Genomic DNA, 23,870 nt, shown 5'->3' on the forward strand with positions numbered 1-23,870 from the left:
ATCAGATTGCATCTAAGGGCGTTTCAAAACTAAAAATTAGACCCCTCCCTCATTTCAGTCACCACTTCCAGATCCGTCGGCAAATCAAATTTGACTTAAAATATGCACCAGATTGCATCTAAGGACGTTTCAAAACTAAAAAATTGCCAAAGGGGAGGGGGACACCCCCTCCCCTTAGACCCCTCCCCCATTTCAGTCACCACTTCCAGATCCGTCGGCAAATCAAATTTGACTTAAAATATGCACCAGATTGCATCTAAGGACGTTTCAAAACTAAAAAAATTGCCAAAGGGGAGGGGGACACCCCCTCCCCTTAGACCCCTCCCCCATTTCAGTCACCACTTCCAGATCCGTCGGCAAATCAAATTCTCCACACCCCCCCAACAAAAACCCCTTCGCTACGCCCCTGCTCCCTGGGCCCAATCGTGACCGCCATTCATTCAAAACATATTATGCATGTTGTTTGATAATAGGTGGTAGAGAGCCACTGGGACTTACACGGAATAAAAAACCTATCTTCAACCAAAAAAGCAGTATTCTTTCAAGTAATATGTGTATCAGAATTCAATACGGGTTAATTTCATTCAACCGTTGTAGTCACATGTGAGGAAGTCTGTTCGAACTCTCCTAGCTAAGCCTGGACACTTTTACCAGGCCTGGAAGACTAACTTTAGTATTACACCGGTCTTCCGATCAGGCCTGCATAATATGTGAACCGCGGCATTTCTAAAGCTTAGTACGATGATCGAACTCTATGGACATGCACGTTAATCGTCATTGTCAAGCTGTTAGTTGAGCCTTTCACCTTTTGAATTACTTTACAATGAAAGCTACATAGTTCCTGAGTTATTATGTCTGGTGCTCTATTCGAATGGAATTTCGAGGAAAAGAATGGAAGCTTTTAATGGATTCATTAACAAAAACCCAGACGTGCCGGTTAAAGTTGGATTAGTTACAGTCGTGTTCTTTATATTGACATTCACGTTAACCCGAGCTTTACTTTCAAGCCTAGTGTTAACTGCTCTCTATACAGTGCTGCATACATTAATTCTTTTCGTGATTCGTAGAAATAAATTACTCGAGTTGAGTGACGTTCATGATAGAAAGCAAGATTTGATAGGAGATGATTCTGATGAAGAGGATTTTACATATGAGCCAGGCAAGTTAGGCTATTTTGGTGGAAGTGATGCTCAGTATGAAGTTGTCCAACGAAAACCTGCATTTGCTCACAAAACTGATTTGGGCACGTCTCTAAGAATTGAATCAAAGGTTAGGCCTACACCAGATAGATATTTTCGTCAAAATCCTACTAATGCTTTTGTAGGCTTTGACAGCAAATATCATCAAGAAAAAGCTAAGGAATTTGATTTTGAAGATAGGCCTATGTATGGAGAAAGAACAGCCAAGGGTTTTGAGATGTATAGGAAACCACCCAACTCCAATGAACTTAGTAGCATCGGTGTAAATTCCAAATCACCAAAAACTCCAAATTTCTTTGGGGTAAATCGTTGGGGCTTATCTAGACAGCCCTTACACCCTACAGCAATCAATACACCACTCACTAGTGAGTCGATGCATTTTGCAGGACAAAAGAGAAATGCTAAACCTACAAGGGCTAGTATGTTTCATAAACTGAAAGGTGGTTATGGATCCGATCAAAACATCTCTCCGAGTGGTCCGCAGACTTCTTCACCGTTTCATGATAAATCACAGGTTGGATTATGGGACACGATGAGTTTGTCGGCTATTGCTGGAAGCCCAACCAACTTCATATCACCAATCAATTCACCTGGTATTGTTGGAGAAAAAAAGTAAGTTTTGACTGTGCTGGTTGGTGTTTGTGCATTATGTTTCTTTGTGAAAAGAGACTTCACCATGACCGAAATGAAAAGAAGAAATAATTGCTTTAAGACTTTCCTAGCTTGTCTGTGGCACCTTGTTCAAATTGAAGTGGTCACAAAGCTAGAAGGGAAGCCATGAACACCAAAGTGATACTTATCAGACTGCCAGAAAAAATAATTTGGAAAATTTGTTTTCAAGTAGTTCATCTGTGAAAGCTTCATTTAAGTCTGGTAAAGAAACCTGATTTTATGATTAAAGGTCTGCTGTATCGACCCCAACTATAGCATGCTATCAAGTATCATGGAAAAGTTTCTTGAGATTACATTAATCAACCTGCCTTGGTCATAAAATGACCTCTTTTTACCACTTAATCTGCAACATATTTTTTCTTGTACGAGGGTCTGTGTGTAAACGCTGTATGATAAACTACACCGTAGACATGAACATATTTCCACACAGTGTTTACACAAAGAGCCTCATGGTGTTAAGAAGATATGCAGGCTAAACTTAGAGCCTGAGGTGGATTTAGGACCATGGCAGGTTGATTATGTAATCGCAAAACTGTCCTAGCCATAATTGGAGCCAATAAAGCAGATCTTTAAGTTATGATGGGTATTTATCAATTCCCCAACCTAGTTTACTAATTTCAAATGTAGTGTAGTTATATCTTGCAACCATTTTGATTAATTTCAAACGTAATAAGAGAGATACAGTAAGGTAGGAAGATGGTGGCATAACTATTCATCAGTCTTGAGAACCATATTTATAATTTTCATTCACTGATAGTTATTGGTCGTACAATGATTGTGCACAACCAGAGCTTGAGACTGAAGTTCAATGGAATTGACATATTTAACTATACTGCTGCATAGTGGTAATTGTTCAGTGTTCTTTCCACATTTCCTTATAGCTCATTGCAAAATGTTCTTGTTAGCAGTCCATCTTCAGAAAAGGGGTTGGGATTCAGTCGAAAGCATGTACCTAGACACACCACTGGTCATCCTGTTGACGTTAAGAGGCATCCACAACCGTTGAATGTTGTATCCAGCCAATGGCAGAAGTGGAGTCATAAGCAGACTACGGTTACAGTTGGAGGAAGACCAAAGTTACAAAGTCCTGTAACTGTTAGAATTGCTCATCCAGACAGACCTGCTGCTTCTTTGTCCATGTCAAGGTAATCAGATTCAAGATTATTACACTTTACAAAGAACTGTCTCCATTTGTCTGTCAATAACCATCATGAATCCTCTACCCATGCATCATACAGTATGAACACTAACCTAAAAGATGTGGAATATTTGTGGGGAAGGGGGCAAAAATTCTTTACATTATAATATGATATCACAACAAACTCAGGTGAAGTAGTGTACAAAATGGTAAAAAGATTCAATAGTTAAAAAGGGTTTCCAAAAAAAAAGAAGGAATATATTAATGTGACAAATTATGTTGATACTTTACTTATCATTGATCCAGGTCATATAGGACACCACTGGGCTCTGAGGAAACCTCAGAATCTCTCAGAAAGGATGTAATACTATCTGCTCTGAGAGAGAAGAGGAAAAGAGGCAAAGCCGTGGAGAATCAGAGCGTGAATCGTGACGATCATTCATCTTTAGAAGACACACAGACTGGTTCTCATATCAAGAAACGGTAAGATCTCTCCTTCTCTGTCCCTTTCTGAACGATTCATTTTATATGTCATTTCTATTCATATTGTATATCTGTTCATGCAGGGATGTGCCCACGATGGGCGGCACTGGGTAGCCCCGCCAAGCACTAAAAATTACCGCCCAGCACTGTCTTAAAAATCGTGAATCATGCCCAGCACTATATTCATCTAAAATCCCGACATTCCTAACAATATATTCAACATAAATTGGGCCTAGCCTATGCCAAAATCATACAGACTAATAATGCATCAGTTACGCATGCAAGAAACATTACTTACTGCTCTCAATCGGTCCCTTGTAAAATCTCTTTGAAACAAACTATTCACTTTTACCAGGTACGTAATATATTCCACTAAAAAAAAAATTAAAAATGTATATTTTTAGCAAAACTAGTACTTGTTTATGTGCTTAAAAAGCTGGACAAGTGCCAGCATTTGGCATCAGAGCATCTTCAAAAATCACCCCCTCCCCCTTAGACCCCTCCCCCAGGATCAGTATACTGATCAGTATACCCGGCACTCAGGAAATCCTAACCACATCCCTGTTCATGTCTGACAGAAATCATACAAAGATAGATTGTGACCCCAGGAAGGAACAGCTCAAATTATAATTATTAATTATCACTCAAAAAGCTGAACATCAAACCAAGACCTTGGTTCATTGTAACTACGCTGTGTTTGTACCTGCTCTATGCCACCAAACCACGGTATTTTCTGAGCAACCTGGGTAAAACTCGTTCCTAACTCCCATCTAAAGTAACATAATTTGTCAACATTACTTTATGTGAACTGTCAGTATTTGGTCATCGTTCAACATTTGTATCATTGTGTTGCCCGTTGTTCATTATTCGTGCAGACGTTTGAATAACACAGAAGATATCTCAGAACCATCAGCAGGACCTGTTCGTAAACACAGCCGATCTGGGGCATCTGGTAAGAGAGGGCTCACTTCTAGTCCAGCTGTGACCGATTCAGATATACCAGGACGATCAGCTTCAGATTCCACGGAAGTTCTGGACTCCTCGTACGGCAGCATGATTTCCAAGTCTTGTGGAAGGAATGCCATTGAGAGTTCACTGAGCTCTAGCAGAATGTGGAAAGTGAGTATAGTGAAACTGTTGACCACTGGCTTTAATTTGCAGGGGTTTATATTCCAGGACTTTGCCATGGGGCAAACTAGCTTCTTTTAGCTTGTCCAGTTGACAGTGTTACATGTCGAAATAATATAATGCAGTAAAATAAAATGCAAACATAAGATTCAAAATAAAACACCAACTTGGAGTTAACACAAGTTTAGTTTTAAGTTTCGGATTGTGTTTTCAGATTGATAGCCTTCATGGATTCATAAAAGGTTCAAAAATTAGAAGATTCACCTCAAATGAAATAGTTTTCTGTTTGATGACCTTCTGAAGGTCAATCTGATTGTTCAAACAAAACATGCAACTGTTCGAGACAGTTGAATGACCATCGAGTATCTTACAGACAAAGGAAGTCGTAACTAAATGTATCCTTGAACCCTTTGTTCGGCCCATATGCACTTCGTGAATACAGGTTTGCTATAAGATGTTTATTATTTTGTTGAATATCTAGAATTTATTTCGATTTTCCAGCAAAATAACTTGAAAAGGAGTCTACAGTCTGATGAAAGAGAGGCGGTCTCTGTGGTACCACCTAAGAAAGTGAGCAGAGCTACGGATGTGTCAGGTCTGATCTCTGATGGAAAAAGGAAAGATTTGGAGAAAAGTAAAGAAACGGCAGTTGAAGAAGTTGAGGCATCAAATGAAGAGAAACTCGAAGAAAATGGCCACACCAAGCTTGGTATACCACCGAGGCTAAGAAAAAGAGCAGTCTTTACAACCATCCACAGGGGCAAACAAGCTGTGAGTTGAAGCACTTTAAAGTTGCATTGTGTTGTTGGGTTGGACTTCACATCATTCTGAACAAAGATTGAATATTTGCACATAATTTGATACTCCTAAGTCTAACTAAGAGATTTGTATGAGTGACAAAAGCTTGATTTATTTTCCTAATTAGTGACTGAGGAACAGTTTTAGTCCAATACAAAACTTTCGCTATGCCACAAGTTATAATTTTTAAGTTTTGTTTGCGACCCTCTCTTTTTCTAAAACTTATTTCCTTTAGTTTGGCACACACAAAACTGCAGTTCTAGTGGGCTGTCTTTAAGTTTCTTCTAGTAGACAATTTAGATTTTTTGGGGGCTCTTTATCACTAACAGGGTTTAGGCACCATGTCAAAAAGTGAAACTGCAGCAGCTGCAAGAATCCCCTGCAACAAAGCTGAATCGATATCAAACAGTAGGGAATGCCTTAGCAGACCCAGCTGTGCAATTGTAGAAATGGTAGAGCACAAAAGGTTATGTCCTAAACTCCTTATCAGCCCAAGACCAGGATACAGCATCTCCCTGAGGAACCTACAATTGACAACTTGTCTGCAGGAATGAAAAAAAAAGTCCAAAACATGACAAAATTGTCAAAAAAATGTCTGTAGGAATGACAATTATATTTTTTGAGATACTGTAAAGTCTGTCAAATATTCCCCATGAAATTAAAAATATTACATTTCCTCATGACTTTAATCCTGATGACAGGAAAAGTTCCAGACTTTTATATTCTGTTAATGTTTCAATGAATAATTACTATCTTGAACGTCTCCTAAAACAATATGCCTCCTCTAAATACCATCCTGATACCTTCTTACTTTTTTGAATATCATAACTGGTTTTATGTATATATTTGTGCCCATTTTACAGAAACCGCCATCACCGAACCAGATAACGGCCGCAGATCTCAACGAAGACAGACAGAGAGCTCGTGAAAGGATACGTCTGATGAGACAGCTACTCCGAGATGAAACAGCCCCGACCAAGGAGACTCCCAAGGATGCTGACAAACCACTCCTCCCTGTAGCTAAATCACCTCCCACAGCATCATCATCATCATCATCATTTTCATCTGGATTACTATCAACAACTTCTGCTTTCCCAACTGTATCATCATCGATGACTGCACCGAATCAAACCGATGTGGATGGGAGTTCTAAATCTACCAAGAGTAAAGGTTTGCTGGATCAACTCTTGAAGAAAGATCCAATCACAAAGAAGCTAGCTGAAGAAGCCAAGAAGAATTTGACTCCACCAAAGAGTTCATTATCAAACACTTCAAGTGGTCTTTCTTTCTTTAATGCTACCACGACTACTACTAAAGCTAAAACTTCTGCTTTATCAGTATCCATCTCAAATCCTCCTCCTTCTTCCTCTTCTTCCCCTTCCAAACCAAACTCATTGCTCCAGGCTCTGTCCGGTATGAGACCAACAACCCAACCAGATCAGACTCCACCTGTCACGACTTTGTCTTCTTCAGGAGGTCTAGGCTTCCAAATCGGTCAAAGCAACCAAGCAAATACTGTTACTACTTCACTGTTGCCCTCTGCGATACCTACCACCTTCTCATCGTCCACGGATGCGGCCATCATGACTGGCACATCGAACGGTGCTACTAAAACGACAGCCGCGGCCGCTGTGGCTCAACCAACGTTCAGTTTTGGTAGCAGCAGTCTGTCGGGAACCAGCAGTGCTCAGGTACTTTCCACTCCAGCACAACCGTCCTTTCAGTTTGGATCGCTGACATCATCCAGTGCCTCCCAGGTATCATTCAAGCCGCCCGCTGACCCACCAAAACCAGTGGCTGCTCAGCCCTCATTTTCATTTGGTGCAGCATCAAGTAACCCTCTTATAAGTGGTGCTCAAACTCAAGTCTCTGGTGCGTCCCAACCGCTTGCCAATGCACCAGTTAGTTCTTCGAACGCATTTAGCTTTGGGAACCCAGCAGGCTCCAAACAGTCTACAACAGGGTCCAACATGCCTAGCTTTGGTACTACCAGTGCTGCACCTTCTAATCAAGCCACAAATCAAAATAAGGTTTCCTTTGGAACATCTGCCCCTACCTTCAGTTTTGGAGCTACAACCACCGTGCAACAGCCAGGACCATCCTCATCCTTTTCGTTCGGTGGAGGAGGAGGAGTCACAGCTGCAGCTTCAACCCAGAGTTCTACTACTCCTTCTGCAGGTCAGTTTACATTTGGTGCCAAGGCTTCGTCTTCAACGGTCCCACTTTCCATGTTTCAGCAAACCCCGTCACAGGTTGCTGCTACAGCACCCTCTGCATCGACTGGAACGTCATCGCCGTTTACCTTCGGCGGTGCCACGACCAAACCAGCAAGTTTCTCTACTTCAACCGCTGCTAGCTCTGCAGTTGCACCACCATCTTACAACTTTGGCAGCCAGCCTACAGCATCTGCAGGATTCAGCTTTGGTTCCAATCAGAGTAAGCCGCCGTCGCAGGGTTCATTATTTTCATCGAGCCAACCATCTCAAGCTTCGGGTTTTTCGTTTGGTTCTCAGAGTGCAGCTCCAGCACCTCTCTTCCCTGCTGCCTCTGCTACTCCTCCACAACGACAACAACAACAACAACAGGCAGGCTTTGCCTTCGGTAATCAACAATCCCAGCCTACTGGCCTCTTCCAGTCATCGACCTCTGCGCCATCATTGAATTTTGGTGCCGGTAACCAAGCGACGCCTTCGGCCTCTTCCTCATTTTTCCAGTTTGGAGGATCCACCGGTGGAGCACCTCAGCAGCAGACTACGCCATCTTCAAACTTTCCGGGAAATCCATCCAAGTTTCCTTTCGGTGAGTAAATCCTCTCCCAATGTAAAGGTTAAGAAGTTTACAGTTGTTTGTCTGAATTTTGAGTTTGAAATGCCCCTCGTAGACTAAGAATACTAGAACTAGAATGCAAAAGGTATTCCAGCATTTGGCTTGGTGACCTCAGTTTAAACATTCATCATCTTGGCAATTTTTTTAGTGGTGGATGTTGTGGCCTGGGGAAGGGGTCTACAAGGAGGATGTTAAAGTTTGAAACTTTTGAAGAAATTTATGTTTAAGATTTTTCTCCTTTTTTTTTGACACAAATATCCACAATTTTATGTTTTCATTGAAATTTGTTTTAACTCAGCTCGAAATACTTTGGCAACTCTAAAATAGGTGCGACACCTTCTTTAAACACCAAGGGTCAAATCGACATGGTGCACTTTTGAATCCAGCGCAAATTGGTACTGAGTCAAATAACCATGTTTGTCGTGCCATATTTCTACACTTCAGTTACTATCGTTTTTTTTTATTTCGTTTTTTATTTCAGGAAGTGGTACGAGTACCCCTCAGTTTGGCCAGGGACAGGACACACCCTCGAAGCCTCAGTCAAAATTCAGCATGGGGACATCCAGTGCTCCAAAGAAAACAGCATCAGCGAGGATGAGACAGAGAGCAAGGATCAGCAGGAGATAAAATGAACTTATCATCATCATCCTCTCTGGAAAAACTAGTGTTCGACGTCATCCCGAGGTCGATATGAAGTCACTTACAAAAACGGAATGCGAAAACCGCTACGTTTGTGAGTTTATTGTTGAAGTTTCAGGAAATGATTGTCATGTTGTACAAAGTAAGAGTCATTTCGTTGTTTAACTCCAATGTAAATGGGCGATGACTGATAAATTGATGTTAATGTAAACATGTTTGTGTCTGAACCATGTACTGCTCTATAACCAGCAAGAGATTTCAATCTGGTCGCCTTTAATCTTGCACTTAATTAAAATAATGCAGATCTGTGAGGCTTAAGCACCCTACTGGGCCTAACCTGTGCATTGTCCAGTCTGTTGTAAACTGTACTGTAAAAAGGCAAATACTGTTAATTCTGAACAGGGTCTCTGACAGGTCTGTGGATGGGCTATAGTTGTTCGACAAAATGTAGAGAGAGAAGTGTAATGTTGAAGTGTTTCCCAAAATTACAGGAGAGAGTTGAGCGGCAGCCAGAGGTTCATCGAATTTAGATGAAAAATTGAGACTGAATTGCCGGCATATTATTTAAGTTTAAAGCAGGAACTAACTGACTCACTTTTGACTCAGTTTTCAGAAATCACAGTTAAGCAGCAACACAACTGAGACAGAAAAACAGTCCATATTTTACTTACAGGAAGATTTGTAAAATGTGTGATTTGTTTATAGTAAGTTCTTCATAGACGCTACGAGTTTGTGACTTTTACCTGTTTACCTCTGTTGGGCCACTACAATTAAGTGGGATTTTAATTCCTTGTTTTACTTTTCGAATGAAGTAACTATTGAAGCAACCTGTGTCTTTGTTGGATATTTGTAATCTAATGTGTAATGCACCACAGTGACTATTCGTCAGAAATTTGGGAAATTCAACCCTGAATCCTGCTTTAAGATGTCTGTATACTCTCTTGTCAAAATGTTGCACTATGCTGCAAAAATACATAAAAATGTAAAAATAATGACAATTGTGATTGTGAACATTTTTTGGACGGATTAAAAACCTTTTCAGAAATATTTGTTTTCTTCTTGTAAGATACTTAACCGAATAATGATCAATGTCACAGGCCAAAGATTATAGAGAAATATGACGTTAATATTGGACTTTACAATTACAGTGAAACCTGGATAATCCAGACCTTTGTAATCCAGATAATCCTGGACTATCTCAATTTTCTAGATAATCCTGGGATTATCTAGATGTAATATCCAACCATTCATTGTTGTAAAATATAATGGACATGTGCCATCACTAATCTAAATTGACTTTGTCAAGTGTCATTCACGGTCTGTAACGGAGCAAATTTGCACGAATGTAGAGAAACGTACAAAGCACTGAATGTTACTGGATATTTCATGTTGTACTTTGTGACTCATATAACAATAACTAACCTACAGCACTAAAGTACAGGCAACTATAATTTATGTTTAATGTTGGAAAAGATCCAGTCGTGAGGTGTCCAGAAATTCCAGATTTTTACCATGGTAATGATTGATAATGTCATAATATAATGACGGCTTGATTCACATTTTCTTTTGTATCATGTGTCCGTGTTTAAAACCGGTTTTGTTTTTACAGTTTAACTTTAAATCCTTCAAGTTGAACAGGGAAGGCTAGCTGTAATATATTTTAATAATGGTCGCCATCATGTTCCCTGCATTCTGTTATATACTAAAATGTGGTTTGCTTCTTATGATTTGCACCAACAATATTCTATGTCATAATTTGTACTTGTCTGCTTGAGAGAAAAGAGAAATTATGTTTTAAATAATGCAATTCTTATCACAATATCTTATTCTCTTTACACACTTTTCCTTTTTTCTATGTTACTGAATTCTTTGGTACTGTACTTTAAAGTGAAGTTTGTGGCATTAATAAGAAGTATTGCACTTGTCTCCCAATTGTTCTTTGGTTTCATCTCGTTCGTCATTTCGTCTCACTCGTCATTTAAACTACATCAATCTTGGCCGCAATGTTTAGCATACTTCAAGTCGCCAAAAGTTGTCGATTGTACTGCCCAGAGGCTAACGTTCTTAAGTAAGCCATCCCTCTGGCCCACACCTCATGGTTATCCCTATCTGTATCGGCTTCCTCACAAGAGAAACAAAATTGTACAGGAAACTTTGTTTTATTGTCACCCAATGGTTACTGTAAACTGCAGAGCAGTTAGCTTCCCCACTGGCACAATTGTGTAACTTTACAGAATGGTAAAGTGGTCACCCCAAACGTCGAACATGACAAATATCAACAAAGTAAAAAGAATTAACTTAACTCATTATATAGATTACAGAGACTTGACATGTATTTTCATTGGTTTGGTGACATCTCCAATCAATCATTCATCTCTCTTAACATTTCCAGAAGATATGACTGAAGGAATCTGCTCAAAATAATTTTCTGACCCTTTCCGTGAGAGATGTGATCTTTCAGTTTGTATGCCTCACATGGACCCCCCATTAGGAGAGGGGGCCAGGAGTCAGACCAATGTTCAAGATGTAATGATATTGCCTCCTGTAGCAGCCCCATACCCATGTGAAACTCAATACTGTTGACATACACTATGACCTCCCCCCCCCCTCGCTCCCTCCCCACCTGTTGTCTGAGCCCCTTTAAGGTATTATGTACTCTACAACTAAACCTGCAAAAAAGCAGCGGAAAATATCAGTCAATTAAGCTTATATTAAGGAATCTTTTGTGGAAAGGGATAATGAGAGAAATCTGATTCTATTTTCAACTATCACATTAATGATTATCTGTAGTTTCAAATACTGAAATAGCTTGTGTTGAATCTCAGCCTGAGAAAATGTCTGCTTGCAAAATGGTGTGGATTTTTCAGCATTTATTATGCCGCATCCAACATATAGGACAAAAAGTAAGTCTTCAAGCACCCATATCTGTAGACAAAATACCGTTCGTATGATCATAATTTACTTAATGTAATGATAAATTCCAGAAGATACAACACACACAAAATTCTGAGTGACTTCCATGAATTACCGAGGTATACAGAAGTTATATCGAATTTGTAATAAACTATATTGATTCATACTTCTAGATATAAATGACTGTGGTCTGTCATGTCTTTAAAGCAGCTGGAAGCAATTTTCTTGATATTAAAACTTAATAAAAGTAGAAGCACTTCCTATCAAAATGTCCCTAGTCTCTCCTTTGAGTATCTAATCCATTGTTCAGCACCTTAACAGGTATAATATCAGGTAGTAATAAGAAAATAAAATAATGCCTTGAAAATGAACGAAAATGAATACTGTTTAGCCGGTAGTCACCACATGTATTAAAAGACAATTAACGGAAATTCAAATATGGACGGTAAACCGATTATGGAAGAAATTGTGACGGCTTAAAACTTGCTTAATGATGTTTGACATAACTAAATCATACAAGAAAGATAAGTAGTACTACTAACATGACTGGCCACTTACATACAGCACCTGAAAATTATTAAATAACAATTTTTTTCCTAAAATCTATACCATCTACCATGAGTTTGATCAAAGTATTTTCTTGTGTAACTAAAATCATATGATCTCTATTAAACAAATAAATAAAAGTTCATTACATAGTAGATTATTCCCAAAAACTTAATGATATTTTCTGAACAATGAATAAAATGTGCTAATAATATTTTTCTTATTAATCATAATGTAAAATATTTCAAGGTGTTGGATAATGATGTTCTGGCAATCTACCATTTAGTCAGTAACTCAGACTGTATAATAAAATCACTTCATAGTTTGATTCATAATGGTCAGTGTAACATTCTTATTAATGGAAGCAGATTAAGGAAACTACTAATTTGATAAACATTTGGGATAAAATGCTGTCTACCATAAAGTTTTAGCAGGAGTTGTCCTATTAAAACTAAAAGGCTTCCAGCTTATTTGATGTTCTGATAGAGGAATTTCAACATCAAGTTGTATTATTTGGTATCAGTCAATATATCATTTCTTTGCTGGAACAACTCTCCTACGGCTACCTTTAAGTTTACCACTACCCTTCACCTTTCTGTTTGAAGAACTTTGAACAGTAAACTCTGGAAGACTATCACAAGTATCCTTAGAAAATAGTGTCTGCTCCTTGGAGTTTGTGAAAGACGATTTAAGGGAGTTTTGTAATTGATGTTGTGATAGACCGCTCTCTGATTGATCGGATACTGACTGCAGAGCAATACTACTAGACCTATTCTGCCTTGAGTCAGGTGGACTAGGCTGAGGGCTTGAGCTCATGTATGGAGGCTTTGAAAATCCATCATCACTCAAACTTTTAGACCGTGATGACATTGGTGGCGGGGCTTTGCTGAGGATGGAATTTTCTCTTTGTAAGTTCAACATTTGTTCCTTAGCTTGGCCGAGAGCATCTGTTAGTTCTAACCTCTCTTCGCATTCTCGTTGGACCGTCTCTTGTAAAACCAGGACCTTTATGAATGGTAATAAGAATATTGAAAAGCTGACGGTAAATAACTGCTAAATGTATTGGTGCAATACCAGTGTACCTCTAAAAAAATAGATTGGGGGTTACTTACTATCACAAATTTATCCCTCTCCCCCTCCCCCCCCCCCCCCAAAAATAACAAAAACCCAAACCCCCACACAATGACTTACACATGAATTCTTTGAGTAAATACTGGATAAAAGTCACTTTGAAATGATTTATTCCCACAATGTATGAAGTAGGTAGATGTAGTCTCTATAAATATTAAAATCAAAATTGTTCATTATCACCAAACATCAACCAAGAAGTAAGCAATGTTTTTTTTTCTTCTGTTTGATGGGTGTTAAGGGAGCCATGGCATGAAAACTGATGTACTATTTCTCTTTTCCTTAATTGTGATGTTATGTATCTTTAAACTGATCAAGAATAGTCACTCATGCCCTACATTTTATAATGGTTACCCTCAGAGTTATCATTCCTCTCTGGTACATATTTGAGTGGCTACTCAGAGACTCCATAAGTGGTTCCTGGGTGAAACTTAACAAGGTCAGCACCTCCATGCTTTATATTATATGCTTACCTCTTCTTTGCCCTTTTCTAACATTTCCTTCAATCTTTGAATCTCTTTTCTGGAATTCTCAAGATCATCTTCTGCTTCTCTTACTTCAGCTTTGAGATTTCTTGAAACATCTTCTTGATTTGAATGTAATATACCTGAAAAGACAAACAGGAAAATGAAATTATGTCTAGTTTAGTCTGTCTTTCATTAATGACAAATGACACAGGTAGCTCCATCTCGACATTCAATACTAACTGTTATATACAAATCAACACACATCTCCCAGGGGTCAATATTCACAGGCTTACCTAATCTTTCTTCGAGATCAGAAATAATAGCTTTCAGTTTTTCAACTTCCTCTCTAAGAGCTCTTTCAACGGTGGCTGAATTCTCAATCCCGGTCTCCAGTTTTTTCTTCAGCCTCTCAATTTCATCTTGTTGTTTGGCAATTAAGCTCTTGAAATCAGCTTTAATCTTGGTGAATGGAAAGGCCAAAAAAAAAGGAAAAAAGAGAAAGGATTATGTGATGATCATGTGAAGAATTTATTAGTTTCAGTCTTTTGGGCCAGCTTCATTTTCTTGGCTCTTCTGATAAAGATTTGGAACTTGAACAATTTTTTTTCGACAGTAAATACTCCAAGAAGTATTGAAACAATCAAAATCAGTAATAGCAAGCTGTCATAGTACCAACCCATCCTTCTTGTCTCCTCCCCCCTGCCCTGGCCCCAGCACAGCCAACCCTCTGCCCCCCCCTCAAAGGAAGAAATAAAAGGCCCAAATTTGCTCAGGAATAGCAAAATAAATAATTTAAGTAAATTCTAGATTATTGGGATTGTTATGAAATGGTTACTTTGCCATGACCTCTACAACATTTACTTTCTGCTATGTACTTAAAGGTAATTAGTGGAACTGTAAAATGTGCTAGGTAAAAAAATGGTCTCTCACATTCATACTTCAAAAGAAGTTTGCTACTACCTATAAAAACATTTTCTGACACTGAGATATATAGATGTCTAATGTAAACCTTTGTTATATCTGAGAGTACTTTGGAGCACCAGAACTTCCAGGAAAGTACTTCCAAAAATATTTAGTAGATTTTAGCAAACTAAAGTTGTGTCAAAAGTCAGACTTGGGATACATTGTGGCTGATTCTCTCAATTACTTTCAGATCAAACAGAGAAAACTGGACTTCTTACCTTGCTTTCTGCAAGAGATAAGGAATGTCTCTCTTTCCTGGAAATTTCAGCACATTTTTGCTGTTCTATTTCCAGTTCCTGAAACAAAAATCAGTATCAAACAATTTATAAGGAATTTAATTCTCTTTTTTGACTTCAAAGTCTATGTCATGTGTGAATAATATTTGACTAGTTATGTTTTGCAGAGATAATGACCTCAATTTTAAGATGCAATTACTTCTCTTATTGTTAATAACAAAGAATAAATTCATCAAAATTTCTAGCTAAATTGTCAATTTTGAAACATCAAAACTGCACAATAAACAGGTTAAAATAAAAACTAAAAAATTGAATGTATCTTGAGAGCTAATTAATTTGCGTAATCCCCAGGAATTCGTTATAGAGGGGAGTTATTCCGATACGTTTCACAGGAGGTCTGAGTATAAATTAAGATGATATCTAGTTATATCAAATTTGGAAGCAAATATTATATATAATGGCATTCAATTGATGAAGAGAAAACCTTAAAAATAAATTGAATAAAAAAGAAGCATTGCTAGATGGTACACAACAACAATCAGTCACCAAGGAAACTTGTGCACGAGAAAGATGTCACAAAATTATGAATGTTGTACGATATAGCTAGCTGTCGAAACCTATTGTAAAGTCAGTAGGATTTTCTTTTTTAAACATTTGATGGTCATTTTACTGTTACAAACTTTATTTCACTTCATAGCCCCTTTTATACGGGACTACCTGTGAGAAGTAAGGGCAAAGTGTGAGTTGAATAAAAAAAATATTCACAATGTACAAGCTTAATTCGGTACAGTAGGTTCCTTTAAGATGATAATGATAGATTTACTCACCACTTGAAAAGTCTCTCTTAACTTCCTCTCTAAACCTGCCATTGCATCTTCGTGGCGAGATCTTTCCTTCTCAATAACTTCCTCCATCTGTGCAATAACAAAAAGAAAAGAAGAGAAAAATAGAAAACAATTTAAGAAAACTTGGCTTTAAAGAAGGAGGAAATTGAAGCTGAATTGTTATTCTCTGTTTATCATCATACGTAAGTAATGTAAATATAAAAACGTGATTATTAAACTTTATAAATGTGTGAGATCCTTTCTAACATAACCAATAAGACAACTTGAGTGTAAGTCAAGTGATATATATAAATACATTTACATATATATATATAAATATATATATATAAACATATAGATGAACAGAAAGGGATATATTATTTTTTACACAGTATCATACATTTCCAATTAAATGTGACCATACTGGCTTATTTGTTTTCCCTCTGTATTCCTAAAAGAGTACTATAGTGGCGGGATTGTATATGAAGTGACAGAAAATCTTGCAGTTTTTGAGCAGGATCTTACAAACCTTTCTCGGCCATGAGTCTGCCTCTGCTAACTTCATCTTGAAGCTCTCTTTGAGTTGTTCAATTCTCGTTTGATGAGAGTGGATCATCATCTGTCTAAGGAATGAAAAGAAAAGCAAAAAGTATCCAAATCCATTTCATGAAAATTTGAATAAATCTTAGTCATCCAAATCATTGGGAATTAAGTTTTGTCCCTTCTTCTAATCAAGTTTTGCATGATTCCTATCTGAGCAATGCATTTTACAATGAGTGACAAAAAAGTGTTGCAATGACTCATTAAGAACAAATTAAATGCATAATCCCTGTAAGCTACTTGGCAATGGGAATTATTTAGTGTGTGCAATGTGAACAGCAGTATAACAATTCTGATATTTTTTTGACAAAGGGATAGAGTATATAGCAATCACCACACTCTGTTAACAAAGCAACAGGGGGTACATGTCACCCTGTGGTCACAGATTCAAATCCTTCTAGTCAAAAAGTTTCTTTGCTCTCTTCAACTTTGTTTGAAATCTGCTCGTCAGTTTTCTGGTGTCCTTTTTCTGACTTTTGGTAGAAAACACTGCAAAACCACTAAGGTTTTGTTTACAAATGTTTGATCTTTAATAGAGCCATTACCTACATATCCACCAAACTTATACTGGTGCTGTGGCCGAGTGGATAAAGGCGGTGGCATTTGAACCAATGAGGCTTAGCAATCGGGAGGTTTGGGGTTCTATACCCATACGGGGTCGTAGTAATGTGGGTTTTTCATCCAAGAGCAATCTATGGTTTTCCCATCTGAAGTGACTTTCTAAATTGAAAAGATTCCAAATTTGAGTTAAAATGTTGAATTCTAAGCCACCAAATGTGTAAGTTGTAATCCATAAGCCCTTGCTGGTTCTCTCACATTTGTGGTCACTTAAGCATGGTAAAAATAACTGCTGATTATTACTAGTAACTTGACTGCATAGTTTATTTAAACAAACCTTTCTTCTTTCAAAGCCTTGCACTCTCCTGTAACTCTCACCATCATCTCCTTCAGTTCTACCATTTCATCTGTCGACACCCGGGCCTTCTGCTTCAATTCACTCTCCTGCCTCTGCCTCTCGCTAGCTGCTATCTTCATCGAATTTAATTCCTCAAACTTTTGATCCAACTCGTCCCGTTTCTGCTCAAGTTCACGTCTAAGTTTTTTAATCAGTTCTTTCGATATTTCTTCTTGTTTCTTGCTTTGAACTGCAACTTCTCCCAGTTCGTGAGTTTTGCTTCTAAAATGATTTAAAACAAAATTTAAAAAGTGTATAAAACCTGCTGTCTAGTCTAACCTTCTTGTCAAACCAAACTTTGCTGAACCTACAAATTTTGCAACCCATCTATGTCGACATAATCTCACCAAGCTAGTTACTTAAGGTTATGCAAATATCATAACATAGATGCTCACATCTAAAGTTTACGGGACACCAAAACAACAGCACTGCTCTACTGATATAAGAAAGCCTAGAGAGTGAGCTCTTAAAATTTGTAACAAACACAAATTTACCAAATCAGTATCATAGTCAGCCTATATAACTTTAAATTCACTTACCTCAATGAGTAAAATAAAAGAACTTTTCTATATGTGGTACAAAAATATGAAATATCCCCACCATATTCCAAGAGCTATTGTAGATTGGAAAAATTCCATCACTACTCAAATTTCAAATGTCATATGAATGAATGAGTCGGTTACATCAACACTCACTGCAAAAGACTATTAAATTGTGCTGCTTCAGCCAGCAGAGATCGTTCCTTTTCTTGGGCAACCTCTAAATTAGCTGTCAGTTCTGTTGGAACAATAGTATAAGAGAATGATAATAATTAAAATATTAAAATTATAAAAAATATTAATAAAGTGGATAAACCAAATGCTGCTTTTGTTTCATTCCATAATTTAAGAATTATCCAGGTTGAATTGATATATTTGGCGCTACATTTACAAATGACAGAGGAAAGAAAAATTTGTAAATTTTCACTTATGATTGCTAATATGATGGTGTTAAAACTTCAAATTCTTTCCATTCTTTAAATGATTCAATTCTAGACAGAAATAATTGAATTTCATCATCATGGAAGAACACCAAATATTAAGATTCTTCTGTTCAGAAAATGAAATACTTAAACAAAGGGATTTAATCTTTATAACCATGCAATAGGGACAACTGCCATGTTGTGGAACCTAGCAGTTGTTCTACAAAGGGAGAGAGGGTAAGGGGAAGGAGAGAGGGGTGGGGGGGTAGGGGATGGGGGTAATGCCAGCTGCTATGCCATTCAAATGAGTCACGACCCAATATTTTAGGTTTGTCAGCTGGTTTTAACGAATAGGGCCAGAGGTCTGGGCTGTGGCACTGCTACAAGGTCTTGAAAAAAGTTTCTCATAATACCTGCAAGTTTTCTGTTATTTTGCTCCTCTTGTAATCGCCGAGACTGTAGATCTTGTTCCAGCTTATTAATACTTGTAAGGTAACTGTCTACATTCTTTGCGATCTGAGATGATTCTGCGACTCGTTTTTCAAGATTTTGTTTATCAACAAGTAATTGCTCTACTTTACTCTTGTAACGACCGATTTCTGAAACAGAAGGAAAAATACCAAAACCAAAATTACCCACAAAGGTTGCACTTTTGGCCTGGGTTGGAATTAGACCTTATTAATTTAGTATCAATATGAACAATGAGAAAAGAACGATAAAGCTGATTTGTCAAATTTCATCATTGTTGGTAAAATGTTGATGAACTAAGTTTAAGTAAAATGTAACGTTTCCAAGGGAAATTATTTTTCCTTTAACCACTCTGTATCAAGCCACCAGATTTTTGTTAAGCCAGCTTAATTTGCAGTGAAAAGCTGTGTGGATATCTTAAAAACAGAAATAAACGAAGAAGGATGACCTTTACACAAATTGTTGTATAGTATTTCACTATGACATGACTATACAAACATTTTCCTCTGACTGTGGGTTATCCCTTGTAGAATTATCTTATTCATTTCTTCTAAAGTTTGGACTCAAATTAATCTAAATTTTGAAACATTTTCCAAAAGTAATATACTTAACTTATAATTGTAAAAAAATAAGGGGAAAAGAGTTAAATTCAAAGTTTCTATATTTATGCCCCGTCATTGAAGCTTACCATCTAAATTTAACACTGAATAATTCTTTGCAAAATGTTTTATTGACTATATTACTAACTAAGCTTTTACTTGAAAAGTCATCATTGGAGTCTATTTATTTAATTTGGGGGGGGGGGGGATAAAGTTCTGAAACATGATGCAAAACAAAACAGGCCCCCTTTCTTAAGAAAACAAGTCTTAATTCTCAATACAGTTAGGCTTGACTTTTCAAAGATGTGTGAGTCATGTTACTGAGATGCAAAGCAGGCATTGAATATTCATGAATATAAAGTGGAAAGTATTATTGTGGCTATGGGATGCACAATGTGTCAAATTAAATATGTGACTGAAATGTTGGATAGTATCATGGTTTGGATTTTTCTCGTCATGAAACACACATCAGAATACCATTTAAGTTTAAAATCATACCTTCCTCTGAAAGTACTGCTATTTGTTGTACAGCAATTGTCACTCGTTGTAATACGGTGTTCATGCCAGTATCCAACTCTCTATGAAATGTTGTGATGTTTTGAAGTGATGATTTCTGCTCTTGAATGGCCATCAGTAAGGTTGGTAACTTGTCTTGTAAGAGCTTGTTCCTCTCCCTAGAAAAGAAAGAAGCAGAAACAAAAGAAAGAACAACAAACAATCAAATGTAACACGGTTGTCATTACAAACAAAACAGCACCCTTTGTGCCATTTGTTTTCCAACACGATAGCTGTGATTTGAGGCATGTTACTGACCTATATTTCATATAACAGAATACACTATATTCTGCATAGAAAATGACACTCCCAAACTACATTATAGTATAGGTAACATTTAATCCTGATAACTTTCTCATCATGACAACCTCTAATGCAGGCCTACATGTGTGGATAATGCAGCACTTACTCTTCATGTTACAAGGATAACATAAAACTGTACGAAGTACTAATGTGTGCTTTTTTTAAAGTCCCATCAGAAATGTTAAGCTTTTGAGCATCATTAATGTAACGATGAATCAATATACTTTATTCCCAATCGCGTGTGCCCAATTTGTGGATCAGTTGTAGACCTATAGAGCTATGATGGTTTTAGAGCTATATTTTAGAAGCTTTAGGGCTATGATACATAAATGATTTCACCCTCTTATTTGAAATGACTCAAAAGAACTATAACACAAAATGTGATAAACTTCAATAGTTAACCTCTGGAGGAATATAATCAAAGTACTTAATAATAGTAATATTGTATTAAAATTATCCTAATACAAATTTTGCAACACTTTAATTAAGTATTAAACTTAATCATAATTAACATTTACTCTGGTGAATTTTTTTTTTCAACCACTGCATGCAATAACTTTGGTAGTATCAATGGTCAAAATACTGTACTGCCAAAGAACTGCTAAACCCAGGCAGCTGGTTGTAAAACAGGTTGTAAAGTAGACCTACCTCAATTGTGACATTAGTCTTGAAGATTCAGAAAGTTGTTTCTGAGTAGCATCCAAGTCTATCTTGTTTTGTTGCATTGCATCGTTTGTATCAGAAACTACTGTGTTTAATTCTTCTATTCTGTGTGATTGATTGAAACCACAAAGTCATTAAAGTAAAAAGCAGCAATTTACATGCATTGAACAAAAATATCTACTTCGTGTCGTGTCTAGTTGAACGTAGAAGGTAAAGATGTGAAATACCTTAATTAATTAATTAACGGTTCTTATATAATACCTTAATGTTAATTTGAAACATAAATGTTACCAATACTCTACTGATATTATTTTTTAACAAATCATCGAAAAGGATATCGGTATTTGTAAGCTGTTAATGGGCTTTACTTCAATCAGTAGTTCAATTAAAAAACTTACATCAAGTATTCCTACATTCCAATATCAAACAATTCGTAAAAGTATCAAATTTGTAACTAAAACAGTTGCACAGACTTGTGAGGGTTACAAATTTGTTGAACTTATTCTGACATAGAATAACTCTTGTTGTACAATATTTTTACTTTGGTTTTGAGAGTGCACAGAGAGTGCACAGAAATATAAGGCCATGAAAGTGACTAACTGTCTGAAAGTCTACTGTAGCTGGCACACTCTCAAGTATAGTAAATTTGTGAAATTTGTAGCCAAGCCATTGTACTCAATACATTTATTACATACTGAATATATTAATTTAAGTATGCCAGCAGGACACATTTAGCTACTACCAGGTTAACTAAAATGTTTTAATATTTATTGGACAAAATTGTGGACAGTGACCTATTTTTGTTGGGGGGGGGGGATTTTCAAGAGAAATGGTTCTACCTTGACTTCCCTTTCTGTATATCTTCTTTTAATCTGCTCTCTGTTTGTTTCTGCTCCTGAATTACTGATTGAGATTTCTCAAACTTGTCCTTGTAGTCTTTATACTGCTCCAGCTCAGCTTCAATTGCTTTCACCTGTTAAGATGCAAAGTCAACACGTTCAGTTTGAAGGACTGATAAGTACCACAGAGAATAAATTTCTAAATTAGTCTACTAAAGTCGTAACCAAAGATGACATTAGCCATAATCTTCAACACTAGCAACTGAAACTATTACAAAACCTTCCAATAAAACATAACCTGTTTAAATCTTTGTTTAATGAAGTTATTAAACACTAAAGAAAAAGTAGCCAAGCGGTTGTACAGTAAGCACAACAATATATCCAAGTTAGATTGAAAATGTGTGCAATGATGTGTGACATACCTTTGAACCAAACATAAAATTCAGCTTACAAAAAAACAGACATTCTCCATTTAAGGCCAATATGACCTTGCAATTAATAAATCATGGAAGTTATAATGTAATATGAATTTTTAATGAGAATTTAAAATTGCTTTTTGCAATGTGGATGAAATATTGAAAATACTAATGGGTGATACCATTTAATACTATCATACCTTCTCCTCTAACATTTTCACTTCTCTATGGATGAAATAACTAACTCCACAGAACTGACAAACTGTGTCATCTGTCTCCATTTTTTGAATCTCTTCAGGGAGAGGATGCTCCAGTGGTAATCGCTCAATACCTTTACTTGTATCCATTTTAAATTTGATGAAACCAAATTAAAAATGGCTAATGGCACTGCTAATTATGTTTCACTTGGCTCGTCTGTGGATCTTCGTCTAGGACAATCTGTTGATGGATCAAGATTTTACATCTAATTAGATTTACAATGAAAATACAAATTTCATATAATTTCCTGAGAATAGAAGTAATTACTATAGATCCTACTTCTAGGCCTATACAACATTGCAATAGTTTGAGCATAAATAAATGCTACCAATCTATGATATCTTATGATCCTGTGTAAATACGACTTCAAACAATATTAATAAGGTCACTGGTATTGGTAATACACCTAGGCTTAGTTCATAATAGTTTATTCCTTGTCTTTGATGATTCTCTCTGGCCTTAGCACAGACTTCATTCCGAGCACAGTCTGCTGCAAAAATAGGACTGGTCTAGCTCTATCCTAATCTTTGTTTTGTATTTTGCTAAACTGGTACATGCACAGAACTAGTTAAAGAACTAGCGTTAAAATTAACACGAAATATTAACTTAGATAGCTCAATTTATGAGTTAGAAGAAGTAGAATTAATGATGAACTGTACGAAACCAGGTGATTTTCAAAGTGAGGACAGTGCTTTTAGCATATTCTGACCTGCGAGTCAATAGAAATGGAATATAACTTCATTTTATGAAAAGGCATCGAATAGTAAACAAGTTGCTGTTTCCAAGGTTTGATAATGCTATGGTTAATCAGAGTTGACATAAACAACGTTTACATGCGCTTAAGAGTTTTCTATGTCAGTCATGTGGACTAATAGATCAAAACGGCTAAGTAAACCATGTGGCCGAGTGGATAAAGGTGGTGGCATTTGAAGCAAGGAGGCTTAGCAATCGGGGAGGTTCCGGGTTCGATACCCGGCCGGGTAATAGTAAGGTGGTTTTGTCATCCAACAGCAATCTACGGTTTTCCCATCTGAAATGACTTTCTAAATTTAAAAGACTACAAATCTTAGTCAAAATGTTGAATTGGAAGTCACCCGACGTGTTAGTTATAATACAACAGCCCTTGCTTGTTTCTCTCACATTTGTGGTCGTAAAAATAACTGCTGATTAGAAATCCGAACTAGATTGATCAATCACGTATTTTGGCTAAGATCATGTGTTGTCCCTTTCCGCAAGGGACTCGTGATACACATATGACGTAACATCCTCACGATCACGCCGTCACAGTCCCAA

General features: G+C 37.0%; 2 protein-coding genes across 6 annotated transcripts; one reads left to right on the top strand and one right to left on the bottom strand.

Annotated features, from left to right (window-relative positions):
• The first annotated feature begins 707 nt into the window (after positions 1-707).
• LOC139968688 (uncharacterized) lies at positions 708-10,809 on the top strand. Its single transcript, XM_071972970.1, has 7 exons — positions 708-1,811; positions 2,753-3,016; positions 3,316-3,492; positions 4,368-4,611; positions 5,122-5,391; positions 6,282-8,217; positions 8,726-10,809. The coding sequence occupies exons 1-7, from the start codon at positions 892-894 to the stop codon at positions 8,869-8,871; spliced, it is 3,957 nt and encodes a 1,318-aa protein (XP_071829071.1). The 5' UTR covers positions 708-891; the 3' UTR covers positions 8,872-10,809.
• On the bottom strand, positions 9,323-23,742 carry LOC139968689 (uncharacterized). 5 transcript variants are annotated; one of them, XM_071972977.1, is made up of 14 exons: positions 23,718-23,742; positions 22,520-22,757; positions 21,904-22,037; positions 21,050-21,169; positions 20,042-20,217; positions 18,890-19,075; positions 18,211-18,292; positions 17,456-17,737; positions 16,490-16,583; positions 15,964-16,050; positions 15,119-15,196; positions 14,231-14,396; positions 13,944-14,077; positions 9,323-13,347 (listed from the first exon to the last, which is right to left on the bottom strand). In XM_071972977.1, exons 2-14 carry the CDS (start codon positions 22,664-22,666, stop codon positions 12,874-12,876), a joined length of 2,160 nt encoding a protein of 719 aa, XP_071829078.1. In that variant the 5' UTR covers positions 22,667-22,757; positions 23,718-23,742; the 3' UTR covers positions 9,323-12,873. The 5 variants fall into 5 exon arrangements, with proteins under 5 accessions (XP_071829078.1, XP_071829075.1, XP_071829076.1 ...); XM_071972974.1 differs by lacking the exon at positions 23,718-23,742 and adding an exon at positions 23,677-23,700; XM_071972975.1 differs by lacking the exon at positions 23,718-23,742 and adding an exon at positions 23,411-23,431.
• Positions 23,743-23,870: the final 128 nt, after the last annotated feature.

Source organism: Apostichopus japonicus, chromosome 6, assembly GCF_037975245.1.
Source record: "Apostichopus japonicus isolate 1M-3 chromosome 6, ASM3797524v1, whole genome shotgun sequence".
NCBI classification, from domain to species: Eukaryota; Metazoa; Echinodermata; class Holothuroidea; order Aspidochirotida; family Stichopodidae; genus Apostichopus; species Apostichopus japonicus.

What these genes read in the sequence shown, in the direction of transcription:
- LOC139968689 (XM_071972977.1), bottom strand. Translation starts at nt 22,666, where the DNA reads ATGGATACAAGTAAAGGTATTGAGCGATTACCACTGGAGCATCCTCTC. An exon ending in AGCAGTACTTTCAGAGGAAG is followed by an intron (nt 19,076 to 20,041) that starts GTATGATTTTAA and finishes CTTCTGTTTCAG; the next exon opens with AAATCGGTCGTTACAAGAGT. An exon ending in CAATTTAATAGTCTTTTGCA is followed by an intron (nt 17,738 to 18,210) that starts GTGAGTGTTGAT and finishes AAATCATTTTAG; the next exon opens with AAGCAAAACTCACGAACTGG.
- LOC139968688 (XM_071972970.1), top strand. Translation starts at nt 892, where the DNA reads ATGGAAGCTTTTAATGGATTCATTAACAAAAACCCAGACGTGCCGGTT. An exon ending in GGTATTGTTGGAGAAAAAAA is followed by an intron (nt 1,812 to 2,752) that starts GTAAGTTTTGAC and finishes ATTTCCTTATAG; the next exon opens with CTCATTGCAAAATGTTCTTG. An exon ending in TCCACAGGGGCAAACAAGCT is followed by an intron (nt 5,392 to 6,281) that starts GTGAGTTGAAGC and finishes CCCATTTTACAG; the next exon opens with AAACCGCCATCACCGAACCA.